Source organism: Malus sylvestris, chromosome 8 (genome assembly GCF_916048215.2).
Source record: "Malus sylvestris chromosome 8, drMalSylv7.2, whole genome shotgun sequence".
NCBI classification, from domain to species: Eukaryota; Viridiplantae; Streptophyta; class Magnoliopsida; order Rosales; family Rosaceae; genus Malus; species Malus sylvestris.
In genome coordinates, this window is record NC_062267.1 from 1,067,849 (window position 1) to 1,083,301 (window position 15,453).

General features: G+C 36.0%; 4 protein-coding genes across 6 annotated transcripts; 2 read left to right on the plus strand and 2 right to left on the minus strand.

The window, feature by feature from the left end:
- Nucleotides 1-652, plus strand: LOC126633404 (uncharacterized). The gene has a single exon (XM_050303994.1). It carries the CDS (start codon nucleotides 1-3, stop codon nucleotides 442-444), a length of 444 nt encoding a protein of 147 aa, XP_050159951.1. The 3' UTR covers nucleotides 445-652.
- A 727-nt stretch (nucleotides 653-1,379) lies between these two features.
- On the minus strand, nucleotides 1,380-3,582 carry LOC126631193 (WEB family protein At1g75720-like). Of its 2 annotated transcripts, none has more exons than XM_050301365.1 (2): nucleotides 3,148-3,582; nucleotides 1,380-2,128 (listed from the first exon to the last, which is right to left on the minus strand). In XM_050301365.1, the coding sequence occupies exons 1-2, from the start codon at nucleotides 3,310-3,312 to the stop codon at nucleotides 1,634-1,636; spliced, it is 660 nt and encodes a 219-aa protein (XP_050157322.1). In that variant the 5' UTR covers nucleotides 3,313-3,582; the 3' UTR covers nucleotides 1,380-1,633. The 2 variants fall into 2 exon arrangements, with proteins under 2 accessions (XP_050157322.1, XP_050157321.1); XM_050301364.1 differs by having other exon boundaries at nucleotides 1,380-2,134; nucleotides 3,148-3,519.
- Nucleotides 3,583-5,212: 1,630 nt separating this feature from the next.
- On the plus strand, nucleotides 5,213-7,233 carry LOC126631196 (AP-2 complex subunit sigma). The gene is made up of 6 exons (XM_050301368.1): nucleotides 5,213-5,385; nucleotides 5,460-5,558; nucleotides 5,671-5,721; nucleotides 5,810-5,983; nucleotides 6,386-6,445; nucleotides 6,940-7,233. The coding sequence occupies exons 1-6, from the start codon at nucleotides 5,383-5,385 to the stop codon at nucleotides 6,979-6,981; spliced, it is 429 nt and encodes a 142-aa protein (XP_050157325.1). The 5' UTR covers nucleotides 5,213-5,382; the 3' UTR covers nucleotides 6,982-7,233.
- A 780-nt stretch (nucleotides 7,234-8,013) lies between these two features.
- LOC126631187 (uncharacterized) lies at nucleotides 8,014-11,332 on the minus strand. 2 transcript variants are annotated; one of them, XM_050301357.1, is made up of 10 exons: nucleotides 11,180-11,332; nucleotides 10,907-11,087; nucleotides 10,516-10,810; nucleotides 10,331-10,397; nucleotides 10,187-10,244; nucleotides 9,976-10,051; nucleotides 9,801-9,888; nucleotides 9,302-9,652; nucleotides 9,012-9,224; nucleotides 8,014-8,765 (listed from the first exon to the last, which is right to left on the minus strand). In XM_050301357.1, exons 1-10 carry the CDS (start codon nucleotides 11,306-11,308, stop codon nucleotides 8,310-8,312), a joined length of 1,914 nt encoding a protein of 637 aa, XP_050157314.1. In that variant the 5' UTR covers nucleotides 11,309-11,332; the 3' UTR covers nucleotides 8,014-8,309. The 2 variants fall into 2 exon arrangements, with proteins under 2 accessions (XP_050157314.1, XP_050157313.1); XM_050301356.1 differs by having other exon boundaries at nucleotides 10,331-10,400.
- Nucleotides 11,333-15,453: the final 4,121 nt, after the last annotated feature.

The following is a 15,453-nucleotide window of genomic DNA, read 5'->3' on the forward strand; positions in this document are numbered from 1 at the left end:
ATGATAGCATTCCATTTCCCGGAGGACAAAATCACAGAGAATACAATGCTGCATAATATTCCAAGAAACCACAGCTTTATTATACAAGTAGGTCAAGAAACCCTCCTCCATCGCCAAAGCTCAGACCCTCATCGTCAACCTCCCAAGCTGAACTTGTCTGCAATGAAAATCTTCAACCGCTTCAGGAAGATAATAATGAGGCTCGTGTTTTCTGTCCCGTCTCGATCGGCCAGAGGCACGTCGTCGTCGGGAGCTACGAGCACTACCAGGCAAAGGAACAGCAGCTGTGACAGATTTGAGCCTCCGAAGACTTCATGCAGTTCGCACTACTCGTCGCATTCGCATTACAACGAGGCCATCGCTGACTGCATCGAGTTCTTTAACAAATCATCTTCTAGCCAAGAGGGCAGTTTAAATGATGGAGAATTCAACGTTATGGTTTGATATATCATTCCCATGCATCAATCTCAATATCACATATCACATATGGTTTGGTTACTACTTGTGTTTAATATTTGCCTCATTTTTTCTTATAATTAATTTGCAATCTTTGTTTTCATCCCAAGCGCATCAAAATAACATGTATTGTGACTTCGGTGTAACGATAAACGCTCTTATCCAGTTGCACGTTAAATATTTGATTTGTTTGCCATTCATGTCTCTTACAATGTGGGATTTAAACCTACAACGTACTGTTTCAGTTTGCTTGCGCTATACATTCTCCAATGTATTCATGAAAATTAAAACAACCTTTACTAAACATATCCATATTTTTCTTAATGAATGCATTAGTTTTGTTTAAATTATATCTCATTGTACTATTTTCACTAGAGCTGGGTTGAATATGAAAGAAAAAAAAAATCCTAAAAAGCGAAATGACTATTGTTTCTAGCTAATTTGAGAGGAGAAAAATTTCATTAGAACACCATGACCACGTTATTAAAAAGGAATCTCTTACAAAAGCATGATATTCTTTGTGCTTTGGTCTCATCTTACTCCGTAATGATTCTATCTAGTTTGAAAGCTACTCTAATTAGATCTTACTCCATGATGATTCTATCCAGTTTAAGAGGTACTCTAATTAGACAATTTTATCGAAATTTCTGTCATGCTCCGTATTTGTCGTCAGATGTCAAGGACTCAAAGCACATATTGTTGCGGGCTGTCCATCTATAACAAGGCTGGTCCTGGTCCAGTGGCTCGAGCCCTATGTTTTTATGGCCCGTTGTATTAAAGTCCATTTCATCAAGGACCATTCAATTGACCAAAGGATACACTACTCAAATAATAAAAAATAAAAAATAAAAAAGGTCACTAGTTTAAGAATGAAAATGAAAAGGAACATAACAGCAAGCTTAAAGGGTATCAAGCACACTAAATTATTAGGTACTCCATTCAAGGATGCTGATTTATTAGGTATTTTCGTTGAGAAATTATTATGCAGTACTGGAATACAGTCACGTGGTATAACAAATCGACATACAACGTTACAATTTAATCTTATCTCGAGCTAGATGTGCAATGGATTAAAAGAACTGAAACATAGAAAATACACTTGTGCAAAAAAAGGGTGAAAAGAGTTGGGATGCATTCTTCTTGGAACCAAGAAGTATGTGCGTGCATGTATGTTGCATCAAGCGTAAGCGACTGGCGAGCTTCCTTTCTTCTTAGAAAAGATCCCTGAAATCAGAGGAATCAAGGGCTTCTTCTTTTTCTTGAGAGAAGGGTGTCTTTCCAGTGTTTCCTCAACCCCTCCCGGCGCAATCATCACTTTCGCAAGGGAAGGTGGATTTGCAAATGTCACATACCTTTTCTTTTGGAACTCAAAACTTTCATCTTCCTCACTAGATGCTTGTGGTTTGGTTTCAAACTTGGTCGAGTCTTCGTCGAATGTCCTGACGTCTTCAATCTCGGTTTCTATGAAGTGTTTTTCGTACTCTCGTTCCTTCAGTTGCTGGAGCTCTCGCTTTGTGAGATCGAGCTCCTGTTTTAGAGAAGAGAGGCAGTTTTCCATGAGCTCACTTTCTTCTCTGGCTTTCTGGAGGCTTTGTTTTGTGTCCTCTAGTTCTGCTGTCACAGTTCCAATTCTGGATAATGCAGGGTTATGCCCATTTCTATTTGCTTCATTCTGCATCTATATACGGATCATGTTACAAAAAAAACCAATTAGCATCGAAATCAAATGCATCCCTTAATTAAAATTTTAATTGTATCAGTCAAATATATGTAAGTAAAACAGTTTGGGGAGAAATTTTCAGTATAATGATTTTCATGTCACATCACTTGTACTTTAACAGTCACACACAACGTGATCTTCCTGCATTTAGATCCATTCAAAATGGTCCTTGTGAAACCAAATTTGCAAATATCCTCTTTGTATGTGTTATGTGCGTGCGAGTGACGTGACACGAAAGTCTCAACTCTAGAATCTCTGCAATTAAGAGTCATACTGATATTTGATAGTGCAACAAATAGTAAAGGAACCATGGATGCTTGCTTTGCTTGCTTGTGAGCCCTCCTAAAGTCTAAATAAACATTAGTTAATTTTATTTAAAAAGAAAAGGAAGGGATAGTGCAAGTGCATAGCATATAACTTGGCATCTCTTCATATGAAAGCCAAGAAGATTAGATTCCCTAAAAAGCCGATTAATAAGGAATTAGGCCTTGTGATGATTAGCGTTCTTTGCTTATAGTCTCATAATTAAATATATCAAACTATACATATTTAGCTTTATATATTCCACCAAACATGATAATTAAGGGCAAGTTGTACTCAGCCACAAGCAAAAAGCATATATGATTGACCAGCTTCTAGCAAGACCAACAAAGAAATTACATTTTGCAGAGGTTGAAATCTAAGATTCACGAATACATACAAATATTGATTACAATACAATACGATAGAATATATGAATTGTAGAAATACAAATTTTTTATTAAAAATGTGTACAAATTACGAAAAAATTTCGGAAAAAAACTTACATGCATGATAGCTAAGCTAGTTAACATAAGTAGTAACCCTTAACCTAGCTGATGACCCTAATGCAATTATCAATGTGGTTAAATAAATTAAGGGGAACATGTGTTATATAACGGGTGGAGGATATGAAATTGAAATGTGATGAAGGTTGATGATGAATGATGCACCTGTTTGAGCTGGGAGGCATAGAGCTCTCCGGCAAGAACTTTTTCTCCGAACAACGCAACGGCCTCTTTGACAGAGCGGAAGGGTCGCCTCGTATCAATCTCCGCCCTCCTTGTCCTCGTCGTTTGCATTCCTCCTCCTCTTCCTCCTCCTACTTCTTTCTCCATGTTCACTTTGGAAAATGGTGCACTCCTAGGGTTGAAATAATGAAAGGAAAGAATGTGTTTTTTATTTGGACTAGTAGTACTTGAGAGAGAGAGAGAGATGGGGTGGTTGGTTAGATTGACAGCTTACAAGTGAGGGGGAGAGAGAGGGACTCACAGGGGGAGGGAGGGTGTTATAGGAGGGAGGGACTGGGGAGGTTGAATTCGTTTCTTCGCGTCCACTTCACTAGATATCTGTTCATATCTGTGAATGCGAAAGGCGGTGGGTGGGTGGCTCCGTGGACTTCGGCAATAGAGAGAGACTCTTCGCCAAATGCCCCAACACACCCACACCAACAGAACAAACTCCACCAATTCCAACCCAACTCTTCTAGTATTGGGCTTGCCTACCAACATGGACTACAATCCACAAGTAGTAGTAGCGTTTACATATTCTGATGTTTTACTGCGACATTCCAGATTAATGACTCTGTCATGTAAAAATATAAAAACACATGACATCGTATTAATTGTTTAGCGAATAACGTGTGGAATCCCTTCTCCCATATAGCACCCAATGAATCTCCCTTTTAGCACCCAATGAACGGATTAGAGGGTACACATGAACAGTAATTTATCAAATCTGATCGGCGGCCACAACTCAAGGTTGACGAAAATTTGAGAATTTCAAAAGGAGAATAATTAAGCCAATAATAAAACGGTTTAGGAGAATCATCAATCACTCTCAACTAATCATTATCAATAACCATATTAACAAGATCTTAAGCTTGGCCAGATTCCTCTTCATTTACCTTGTGTTTTACAAAAAATAATATTTGATGGGACAGGAGAACATATAAAAAGGAAATGCTGGCGGTCCAAGTCACGGTAAGCATATTAGGACAGGATATATACTAAAAAACTGAAAAAACATGTTGCAAGCATTCCGATTTCGACCTAACAGCACCAAGCGCAGATCGTTGTTGCGTCTCGCATCCACAAGTCGACATTGTTTTATCAGTCCAGTCCCAATTGTTGTCCAAACACTCATCTTAATCACAAATTTGACGATATTTTAAATTTTTCTAATTAATAGATGGAGAGTTAAATTTAAATAAAGTTACGCTATCTGATTAAGTAACTTAAATTGAGCTTTTAAGTGGTGGATTGTGTGGGTAAATAAGCTCCTCTTGTAATGTAGCTTAGAGTAGTATTATCGTGGTTATGACTTAACTACTGATTGTTGTTAAGTAAGTTAGCTGTTTGGCTAGCCGAAAACTGTTGGGAACATTTTGCCAGTTGCAAACTTTCAAATACCTAGAAAAGATTACAAGATAAATTTCCTTTCACAATCTAAATTTAGACAATCAAATTTCAGTAATAACATGTGTAACGAAATTTGCCTTTCTGGAAATCCAAAAAACCTAGTGAAATCGCTAGCAAGCATTTTGATAACAGAGAAACTCTAGTGAAATCACTAGCAAGAATTTTGATTTCTCAAGTAATTGGTTTGAGCCTCCAGAATATAGAATATTTACTGAGCGTGGTATTAGTAATTGGTTTAGAATCTTCATTTTGTCATTCATTTTATAAGTTGCTAATAAAAGGGAACTTTAACGAAAAGCACCCGGTACTGTTCACTTTAATGAAAAACCACATTTTTACACTAAAAAATCAATTCTGGTACTATTCACTTTACCCTTTATTTTGTCCTTATCATTAAAACTCAAAGTTTTCAAGCCCTTTTCATTAGTTTTCCTAATCAATTATTGTGTGATTCTAAGATGGACCGACAACAAAATCCAAGAGTTTTAAATGAATGAATTAGTTATATCACATGATGACGGTATTTCAGGATCACACAAAACTTGAACAATTCAAATTAGCCGTTGGATGTCTACGTTGACCAAGACCGTCACCCAAGTTACGCCAGCTCCCTCTCCCTCTTCCTCCTCTCTTACCCGCCCCGCTACTCATTGGAACTCCGAAACGACATCGCACAAAGAAACCAAAAGTAAAAAAAAAAGTTGGTAGCTTTCGTCCCGAAGTTTGGGGTTCCTCTGCTGTTAATTTCTCTTCAATTTTGCTTCGACAATGGTACTCCTCTCTAAACATTTCCAGTATTATTTGATTCGATTTCGAAATCTGACCCGATCCGATTCGTATGGCAGATCCGATTCATACTGTTACAGAACCGGCAGGGAAAGACCCGGTTAGCCAAGTACTACGTTCCTCTCGAGGATTCTGAGAAGCACAAGGTCGAATACGAGGTATGATCCACACCTAATTCCCCTTTATTTCAATTGATATTAAATTTTTAATTGTAATTTGCGCTTCAAGTTTCGAAATTTCTAGGGTTTTTGAATTCGATGGTACTTGCAGGTTCATCGTTTGGTGGTCAACAGAGATCCCAAGTTCACAAATTTCGTCGAGGTTTGTAATTTAATTTGTTTTTTTTTGTTGGGATTTTTTAAAATAGTTTGGTTAAACCAAAGATTTAATTTTCTAAATTAATTTGCAGTTCCGTACACACAAGGTTATATACAGGAGATATGCAGGGTTGTTTTTCTCACTGTGTGTTGATATAACTGACAATGAACTGGCATACTTGGAATGCATTCATCTGTTCGTTGAAATTTTGGATCATTTTTTCAGCAATGTTTGCGAGCTCGATTTGGTCTTTAACTTTCACAAGGTCCGTTGCTTGTACTCGCCTTCGTTTTGATGTGATTATCTTCTTTCGTATTTAGTTCCCGAGGTAGTAGTAGTCACCCCGCGCTGATTATATTCGCGAAACTTAACTTGGATAGTGGTAGGAGTAGATTATATGAAATAATGAATCGGCCATACTGCTGGAAGCCGTTGATTTTGCGAATTCAAGCCCGTTGTTTTCTCCTCCAACATTATACCGTACCTTGTGGTTTTCTCTCTGTCAGTTGATGTTAGGCGGTAACCAAGTCAGGCTGCATGATAGATGCCAGTACCTAAAGTTGTAAATACCTTGGTGTTGCAGAGTTTCTTCTCCGCTCGTGAGTATATATGGGTGTGGTTGTTTGTTATCTTACTGATTAATGTTTTCCGTTTTCATTTATGGAAGGTCTATCTGATACTTGATGAGTTCATTCTTGCTGGAGAGCTCCAAGAAACAAGCAAGAAGGTAAGACCACGAGAATGTCTACGAATTATTTTCTTGTGAAGTTTTGTCATCAATGTAGCTTTTCTTCTGTTTCTCCTGCGTTTTGCGTTTGTATGCTGTTAGAATGGGGACGGCAACAGAAACCTTGGTTTTTCGTTATCCATTTTGGTCCGGGGACCCTTTGATCTGATTTATCGTTAATCATCATGTATCAGAATTTTGTGAAAGAAAGTCTCTGCCTTTCTTTGCCCTCATGGGTCTTCTCGTTCTTTCCCCACTAGCTCTTGTCTTGTTTTGTATAGTACACAAAGAAACCAAAATCCTCACTCCAACTTGGCTACATCGCTCTATTTATTTCCCAGAAACTACCTTGCTTTTGTGCCTCGTCGTGTTTATACTGATGTTATGTAATCATTGGTATCATTTGTGGTCTGAATTTGGTATATGGTTATCTGCAATGCAAACATACAACATCGAAGATATCTGGTTTCATGAATTTTTTGCTGTTCATGCAGGCGATAATAGAGAGAATGGGGGAACTCGAAAAACTAGAGTGAAGATTTTCCTTGTGTGACAGGTTTTTAGGATTGAAGTATTGGTGCTTTGTTTCTGCAGATTGTTTCAGTCAATTCTTGTATCGCCATTCCTTATGTGAATTCCGTTCGGGTAGTAAACCTCAATTGAACTTGAAGGTTTCTCTTTTTCGTATCTCCTTTGTACCCGGTTTATCCCCCATTTTGGCATTTGTGTTTGAAATACATATTCATATAATTGAAGGCATATACACGACCAACGGTGTCTATTTTTCAGTTTTTCTGTTTCCAGATAGGCACTTTTGTAGTTTACATGGAACAATGGGTATATGCAAGTTAGCAGACAAATCAGTTTTCGTTGACATTGCTTGGAACAGGGGTCGTGTTATGTTGGCTTCGGTTGCTAAGGTGAGAGCTCCTATCCTGCTGTGCGGACCAACGGTATTGCTGAATGCATTTCACGGGGACCTTTCGATCCCTCTTCAGTTCTACAGGTGTTTAACTTGAATTGTAACAAAGCAATGTTTAACCCCGTGGAAAACTGGACGTTTTCCGGTGAAATCCATTAATTAACCTGCATATTCTTATGTTGTGAGATCGACAATGCGTTACTGATTTGAGATATCGTTGTTGGAAGGTAGGTGTCTCTTTTTGAGGATTGAAAACGAAATATGCTTTTGAAATCACATCACGTCCTTTTAGTGCAAGACAACGTTGTACAAACGAAGGGACCTACGAAAGAGACCAAACATCACCAAAAATACCAAAATCTTCCTAAACTAAATTTTATTCCCCAAGTCTTTTGAAGGAAATTTTAATGAAACATTTTTGGAACTGTTCATTTTTAACGAAAATAACATTTTTACTCCAAAAAATCACTTATGGTACAATTCACTTACACCACATCTTTGTCCTTTTGATTAAAATTTAAAATTTTCAAGTCATTTTTATTAGTTTTTCTTTTAGATTATTGGCTCTGCTTCGATTTAGAAAAGCCGAAGCCATTTTCCGAAACACAAGCCAAATTTGATCCCAATGCAATATACGACCGAGTACTTTGTAGAGCACAAACATTTCTAATCTTCTATTATCTTCTTTGTAAAAGATGAACAATGTGCCCCCAATATGTTCATGAAACGATTACTACAAAACCTCAATGGCCTAATAGTCTAGGGCAATTTCCCTACCAGCCGAATGCCCCAGCTTATCAAGCCATGGCCGAAATGGCGGGTGATCATTTATACATGTTCTTATCTTATTGAGTCGCGATAAAGTTAAGCAGCAAGTCCCCACTTCTGAACAGAAGAAAGAATGAAATAATTTACGAACCAGCTACTTCCCAATAGAATTTACTAGAGGTACTCGCTGCAGAGCAACTGCAGTGGCATTGCACTTCCAGCACGAAATCCACCTCCAGATTCCTCGTACACAGAAGGTAGGTGGTGTTCCTGTCTTTTTACCCTGCCGGGAGGAAAAGATGAAGTGACAGCCATTAGCTGTTGTTGAGACAGTGGTGCGTACTTGGGACCAACAAGTTCAAGTGTTGAAGGGGATGGAGACATTAGACCTTGGCTGCATGGAATCAGCATCATATCCTGCCTTCCATTTTGCCAACCGGGAACATGAACTGTGGGCGCTGAAGTTCCCACCGGCCTGTACTGAGCGGCTAAGTGAGCGGCCCAAAGCCTCTGCTGATGCTGTTGGAGCTGTAGATGTTGCTGTTGAGGTTGCTGCTTTGTCGAGGCTGTGGGGCTTGCTTGAGGACCACAAAATGGGTTGCCATGATATGGAGATACCTGCATCTGGCCCTACAATTAAGTATTATTTCGTAATTTTAGTACTTTGCATTCAATGTTTATATTCAACACTATTACTATAGGTCTAAAATAGTAAAAGGTCTGCTTAATTTGTCAAAGATGATTAGGATAACTCTCAGTTGTCCCTCTCAACCTCCCCGTTGCGTATAAGATTAAATCCTGGTTCTATTAAAGTGAATCTAAGCTTTACAGAAGAACTGGAATAAAAAGCAAACAATTAAAGGAGAACGGAAAAACCTGCTGCGACAGTGAAGGATTGTTAGGGTGAGCGGAGGAGCTGTACTGAGACGGGGTCAAAGAGAAAGGAATGAGTGTGTGACGTTGCATGAGAGGATGGATATAAGTAGCTTGGGATTGTGATGATGGCTCCATCCCGTTTCTAGATCTGCTAAAACCATTATTACTTTCTGAGCCACCACCTCCAGCGGACAATGACAGGAAATCAATACTCTGCAAGAAATGAGACCAGTGAGAACATCATCAAAACCCTGCGATGAACAAATAGCAATTACAACACTAAGCTTTACCTGCTTTGGTGAAGTGTATGCCCAAGATCCCATAGCAAACTGTGGCTGATCTTGATGGAGTCTTGTCTGCTGCAGTGTACCGTTCTTAGCTACGGTTGAATTTTTTTCAGAAATAGAAATACCTATACTACTAGTAGAAACAATCCCGTTTAAACCATTGTTCGATTTGGCATTGATATTAACTCCCAGAAAAGACACTTGTTTTGATCCTTCATGTGGTCTCCTTTGATTAGGCTGTAGCTGTATCTTATTTTTACACTCGGAGTTTTGTAAAGCCTGAATTAAGTGACTTATGTAAACATGAGCTGCGCACTTCTTACACGACCTTCTACCATTGAGAACAGTAGTCACCTGTACAGTTGATAGTCCACCATACCCTCAATCAGAAGCTTCACATGGTATTGAAATTTGAGAAGAAAAGAGTGGCGCATATTGAATTGTTAAAATAGCCGATAATCATACAATGGAATCATTAGAAAATTGAAATTCCTCTCTTCACCTTTCCAAAAGACGAACCATTTTGGACCAAAGCTCTCGAGGTAGACAAGGCAGCATCCAGCCAGTGCGGAATTTTAGCAGCAGGAGACCTTGAACGGATAAAAAGCATGAGAAACGGGAAAATACGGAGAAATAAAACTTATCTAGAAAATTTATTCAGGAATGAAGACACTTACTGTGACGATGATGATGGACTATCATTCCTAGCACCATGAGAGAGACTTGAAGACAAGCCAGGCCACAATACTGGACCTTTGAATCAAAGAACCAAAGATTATGTCATCTTGAAGAAATTGATATGCAATGCAATACTAAAACACGGCTTTTCACAAGTGAAAGTGAAATTAAAACCAATAGTGAAGACTTATCAGCAAACAAGAACTATACCATTTTTCTTGGTTTCCTCCGTATCGTGCGGTACAACTTGACCCCCAACAGTTGTGCTCTGAAGAGTAATCCAAATCTTAAAATCAAACCGATCTCGATCTCACCAAATGATATTTGACTTAGACTTGATGAGTTAATGCTTACCAGCTCCAGTGCTATTACTGGTTTTCTCTCAGGAATTGAGGACAACTCTTGCACAGGCTGCTTTAACCTGCTGGGAGATTAGAAATATGATAATGCTTAAAAACGAAACAGATAGGCGGACACACAAACACACAATGAAATAGAATACAGGGATGGAAGCCAGAATTAAGTTGAAGAGTACCCACCGACTATCCAGACTTATATCAGATATGCAAAAGTTGACAGCATTGCTTGTAGCAGGCCTTTCATTGCACCCCTCAACTTTCAGTGACAACGACGAAACATTCAGATTTTGAGGAACTGAATTATCTGAATTTATACTTGATTTCCTGCTGTTAGGTGATTCAGGCTCTGGTTGAGTACTGGGTTTGTTCAAACAATCAACTTGATCATTTTCTTTTGCTAATCTTTCTACATTTGATGGACCGGCGGCCTTGGTAGCTCTCAAGAGGGAGTCTGAACCCGATTTATCATTTCCAACTGCAGAAACCAATTCCACCACATACATTAACAGTCTGGCACAATGGCATATATTTAAGAAAAAGAAGATTTCTAAGAAGTGAATTACAAATCAACCTTCAAATGCAGGTGTCAAACTCTCCTTTGACTCTGGCAAAGCCGAAGGATTGGCATCTAACGATTCACAGTCTACTTTACTATTATCATTTGCGTCGTTTCTGGGAAACAGTCCGGCCAAAGCATACAACGTCTCCACAACTTCTTCCTCATCTTTGGTGATTTCTGAGCCTCCTTGTTTCTTCACAAGTAATTTCGAGTATATGCATTAGAGTTGCAAACAGAAAAGGCAAACACAACGAAAACATCGAAACAGCAGACAGAGATGACTACCAAGTATGGTTTGGACTTATTTACACCATCCCCTTTCGGAGATTTGATTCCACTCATTGTATGGTTCACCTTCTTTGCATTTGGTAAAGACCGGGCCGGAGATGCAGATTCACGATTGCGTTTCTTCATTGCTGCAAGTGCATAAACAATTTCAAAAAGGTACAAGACATTCATACTTCATACAACAGAATAAAACAGGAACTGTTCCATTTTTTTTTTTTTAAATTCCCCAAAATCCGAAAGGGACCCGAATCATTGAAAGCCATTAAAGTATCTCTTTTGGAAAAGTAAAACTACAGAAACAAAAGGAGGGCAAAATCTCAGACCCAAATATAATAAAGGAAAAATTAGTATCCGGTCCCTAGTTCTTACTGTTCATTGACTAAGACCTTATTAGTTCTCAAATTTTGATTCAAGTCCCTAGCATTAATGTGATAATGAATTTACATGTTTATTATATAATTTTTTAATATAAAAATTAGTAATTAATTTAGGGTTTAATACTCACACCTCTATTAAACTTCTAATTAATTTTCAATTCAAACATTTCCAAAATAATAAAAAAAATTAAATTAAATTAAGTTTGTACCTATTAGTTTTTTTTTTTTATATATATAAAAAGATTCTCAAATTTTTAATCTTAAATGTACCCATTCATATAATTTTTAAATTTTTTTAATCTTAAATGTACCCATTCTCAAATATATCAAAAATTTGTTATATGTAAAATGTACCCTTTTTTTAATATAAAACCCTTTCAAATTTTTTAATCCATGTTTAAACTTATATGGGTACATTCTTTTTCGTTGATTTGAGAATGTATCCATGTTTTGGTACAATAACTTTTTTTGTTAATTTTGGTTAATGTACCCATACATATATATGTACACACACACACAATATAATAGAGAGTATCATTTATATTTTATTATTTTTAATCCTATAAATTATGGTTTTTATTTAAAATCTCATTAATATAAACAATTACAAATTTCAATTTTTAATTTTTAATTTTAAAAATATAGTAACTTACATTATTACATTAATGTCAGGGACCTCAATCAAAAACTAAAAACTAACAAGGTTTCAATCAAAGAATATTGATAGCTAAGGACCGCATCCAAAGTGTCCCAAATTTAGAAAATTAGGTTTTCATCCTTATTTTTACTACTCTATTGATTAAAACCTTATTACTTTTCAATTTTTGATCAAGGTCCTTTGTATTAATAATATCATTAATTATTTCATTAATAAAATATTTTTTATTTATAAATATATTCATTTAATATTAAAAATGTTACAATTAGTATATTTATATTTATGGCTAAATTTTTTATCATATATTTTTATTTTTAGTTTGTACCCATTTTTAATTTGCAACCCTTTTTTAATTTGTACCAATTTTCCTTTCAATTTTAATTTGTACCCATATATTAATTTCTTTTTGTGCCCATATTTTTTAAAGTTTTATTTGTATTGTACCCATATTTTTTAATTTATTTGTACCCATTTTTATTTTTGCTAAATGTACCCATTTTGAAGAATGTACCCATGTTTTGATACAATAATTTTTTGGTTATTTTTTATGAATGTACCCATGTTTACACACACACACAATAGTATATTTATATTTTAATATTTTTAATCCCACAAATTATGTTTTTTATTTAAAATCTCATTAATATAAACAACTATAAATTTTAATTTTTAATTTAAAAAATATAGTAACGTACATAGAAATAAATTATCAATTAATTTTAGGGACTTGGATCAAAAATTGAAAACCAACAAAGTTTCAGTCAAAAATTGTTCATAACTAGGGACCGCATCCAAAGTCTCCCAATGTATAATTTAGTACCCATTCATTAATAATACATATCAATTAAAGACTAGAAAACATCATTATTTTTTAGTCCCATATTGACAAGGTTAGTAAATAAGAAAAAAACACCTCACGATTTATTCAAAAACATATTCAAAGTTCAGATGGAAAACAAAACTCATCATCTATCTACTTATAAGCCCGAAGTTTTTTTGTTTCCCTCTCTCAATACAAAATAAATTAGTCTTTCTGTGTTTCTAAATTATTGAGTTTGAAGTGTTTTTCTAAGTATAATTTTTTCGATATCTTATATGTGAAAATAAATAATTTTCTTACATAAAGTTAGGGCACTTTTTTTTACGTCGCCCCGGGCCTCAAAAATCTCTGGACCGGCCCTGATAAGCATGTCGATACGATATCAAACAATTACATAATCGAAGAATCAATAATACTAATAGTATAGTTATTATCTTGTTCATACATGTCACATGGTCTGACATTTTGATCTAAGGTTATGTGTTTTATAAAATTAGTAGGTGGTGACATATTACATGAGGGAGGTAATTGTGGGGTCGTTATTTAATCTGTAATCCAACCACTAGCCTTCCTCGACATGATTTAAAAGGATTTGTAATGTCCGACATAGCAGCTAGAGTTGGATATGCTGTCACTGCAAGTCGTTTATTTAAGAAAAGCCACCAAAATTTTACCTAACTTCCCAGTTCTTATCTACGACGGATTTTAATACTAATACCATCAATTAAAGTAGGATTTCAATGAGAGAGGATCGTTGCTGGATTCTCTTTGTGAGGATTTCGGAAATCCTCAAATCATATATGTTTATCGTATATCATGCGATCAGTTTTTATCAGGTATCGTTTATATTCAATTTTAAATAAAAAAATTTACAATAATTTCTAACTGCATGATGTACAATGAACATATATGATTGGAGTATCTCCACAAGGATTTCAATTGGCCATGTACTCACAAACCACAATAAAGACCATACAAATCACAATCAGATTTGGTGGAGCTTAGGTTACACGTGTTTAGACCCCGATGTTGATCATTTTCTCCTCTCTCTCATGATTCATGAGTCAAATTATGTACTGTAAGACCAACGGAATGAGTTCGTAATACGATTTTTTTAGTATGCACTGGTAAATAGTGCATATTAAAATCCTTAGCTGTTAAATTTTTAGTTGCTGTAATTATGTTTTTTGGTAACAATAAGTCGAGGGAGGTGGGAGGCTACCTTATTTTAGGATCAGAGTACATCACAAGCTTTTTGAAGACTTATAGAGAAGGTTTTAGTTTCTTTTTTAGTTTTTATAGATCACCTATCAAGATGGATTACTACAGTGAAACTGAAACCTAGGTCATGATCTAGCGAAGAGAACGATCTTACCAACTCAACCAATCCTTGTTGGCTTAGCTATTGTATCTTTGGTCGTACGTTCAACGTTACATTCATCTGGTACATGTCATACACAAAACTGGAGCATAATAAAATTTTGCCATTTTATATGAGAACCGCCATGAATTAATTTCTTTGAATGGAAAACAGTAAAAATCAGCTGTGGAGTTGCACTTATTATTATAAAAGAGAGTAATTGATGGTAGAGATAACAGTTTGCCCATCCCTTCTTCCCAAATAATGCATACAACAAAGTAGGTAGATGGTGATAACAATTATCAAGTGACTTCAATTATCTTTGGTCATTTTTTTTTTTTGACAAAAAATAAAAAATTGACCAAATCCCCTTCCCAAAAGTATGTATAGTTTCACAAATGAAAATGATATGGACTAGTTTAATTAATTGTTTTTAGCGGGTTTTGGCCTAGTTCCCCCGTTTGTTCTACTTTTCCTTTTTTCTTCTTATTATTAATAAAATCTTGTAGAGGGGGGACGGGCGGGGGGTTTCTGGGTGCAACGGTCCTTTCTCCTTTGGGAGAGGGTTGGTGCCTCGCACGCGACTGTTGACGAAGAGCTAATCTCGTCTAATCTGTCTCTACAAAAATTTAAAAAAAAAATTGTATAGTTTCACAAATTATAAGAACACACTATTCTCGACTCTAGCCAACTCGGTTATGTCCAAAATATACTTAAAGAATTGCTACAGTAAGTAAGGACCGCTTCAAATTTTCCCTACATTGGAAAGAATTATAAGGGAGACTGGGGGTATGTTTTGTACCAAAAAAGGAAAAGAGCAGAGAAAAATAGATAGTATTTTTGCTCACCACCCTTAAATAACGGTGACGCTGATCACCCTATTTATTATCGTTGAATAAATTTAAATTTCGAAATTTGTGCAATAAATAGACATAAATCTCAAAATTTAAATTCATCTAATAGTAATAAATAAAGTGATGAGCAAAATTGCACTCAAAGAAAAATATAGAGCATTTGAAGGTTTATGAAAAGGACAAGCAAATAAGTAAAAGAAGT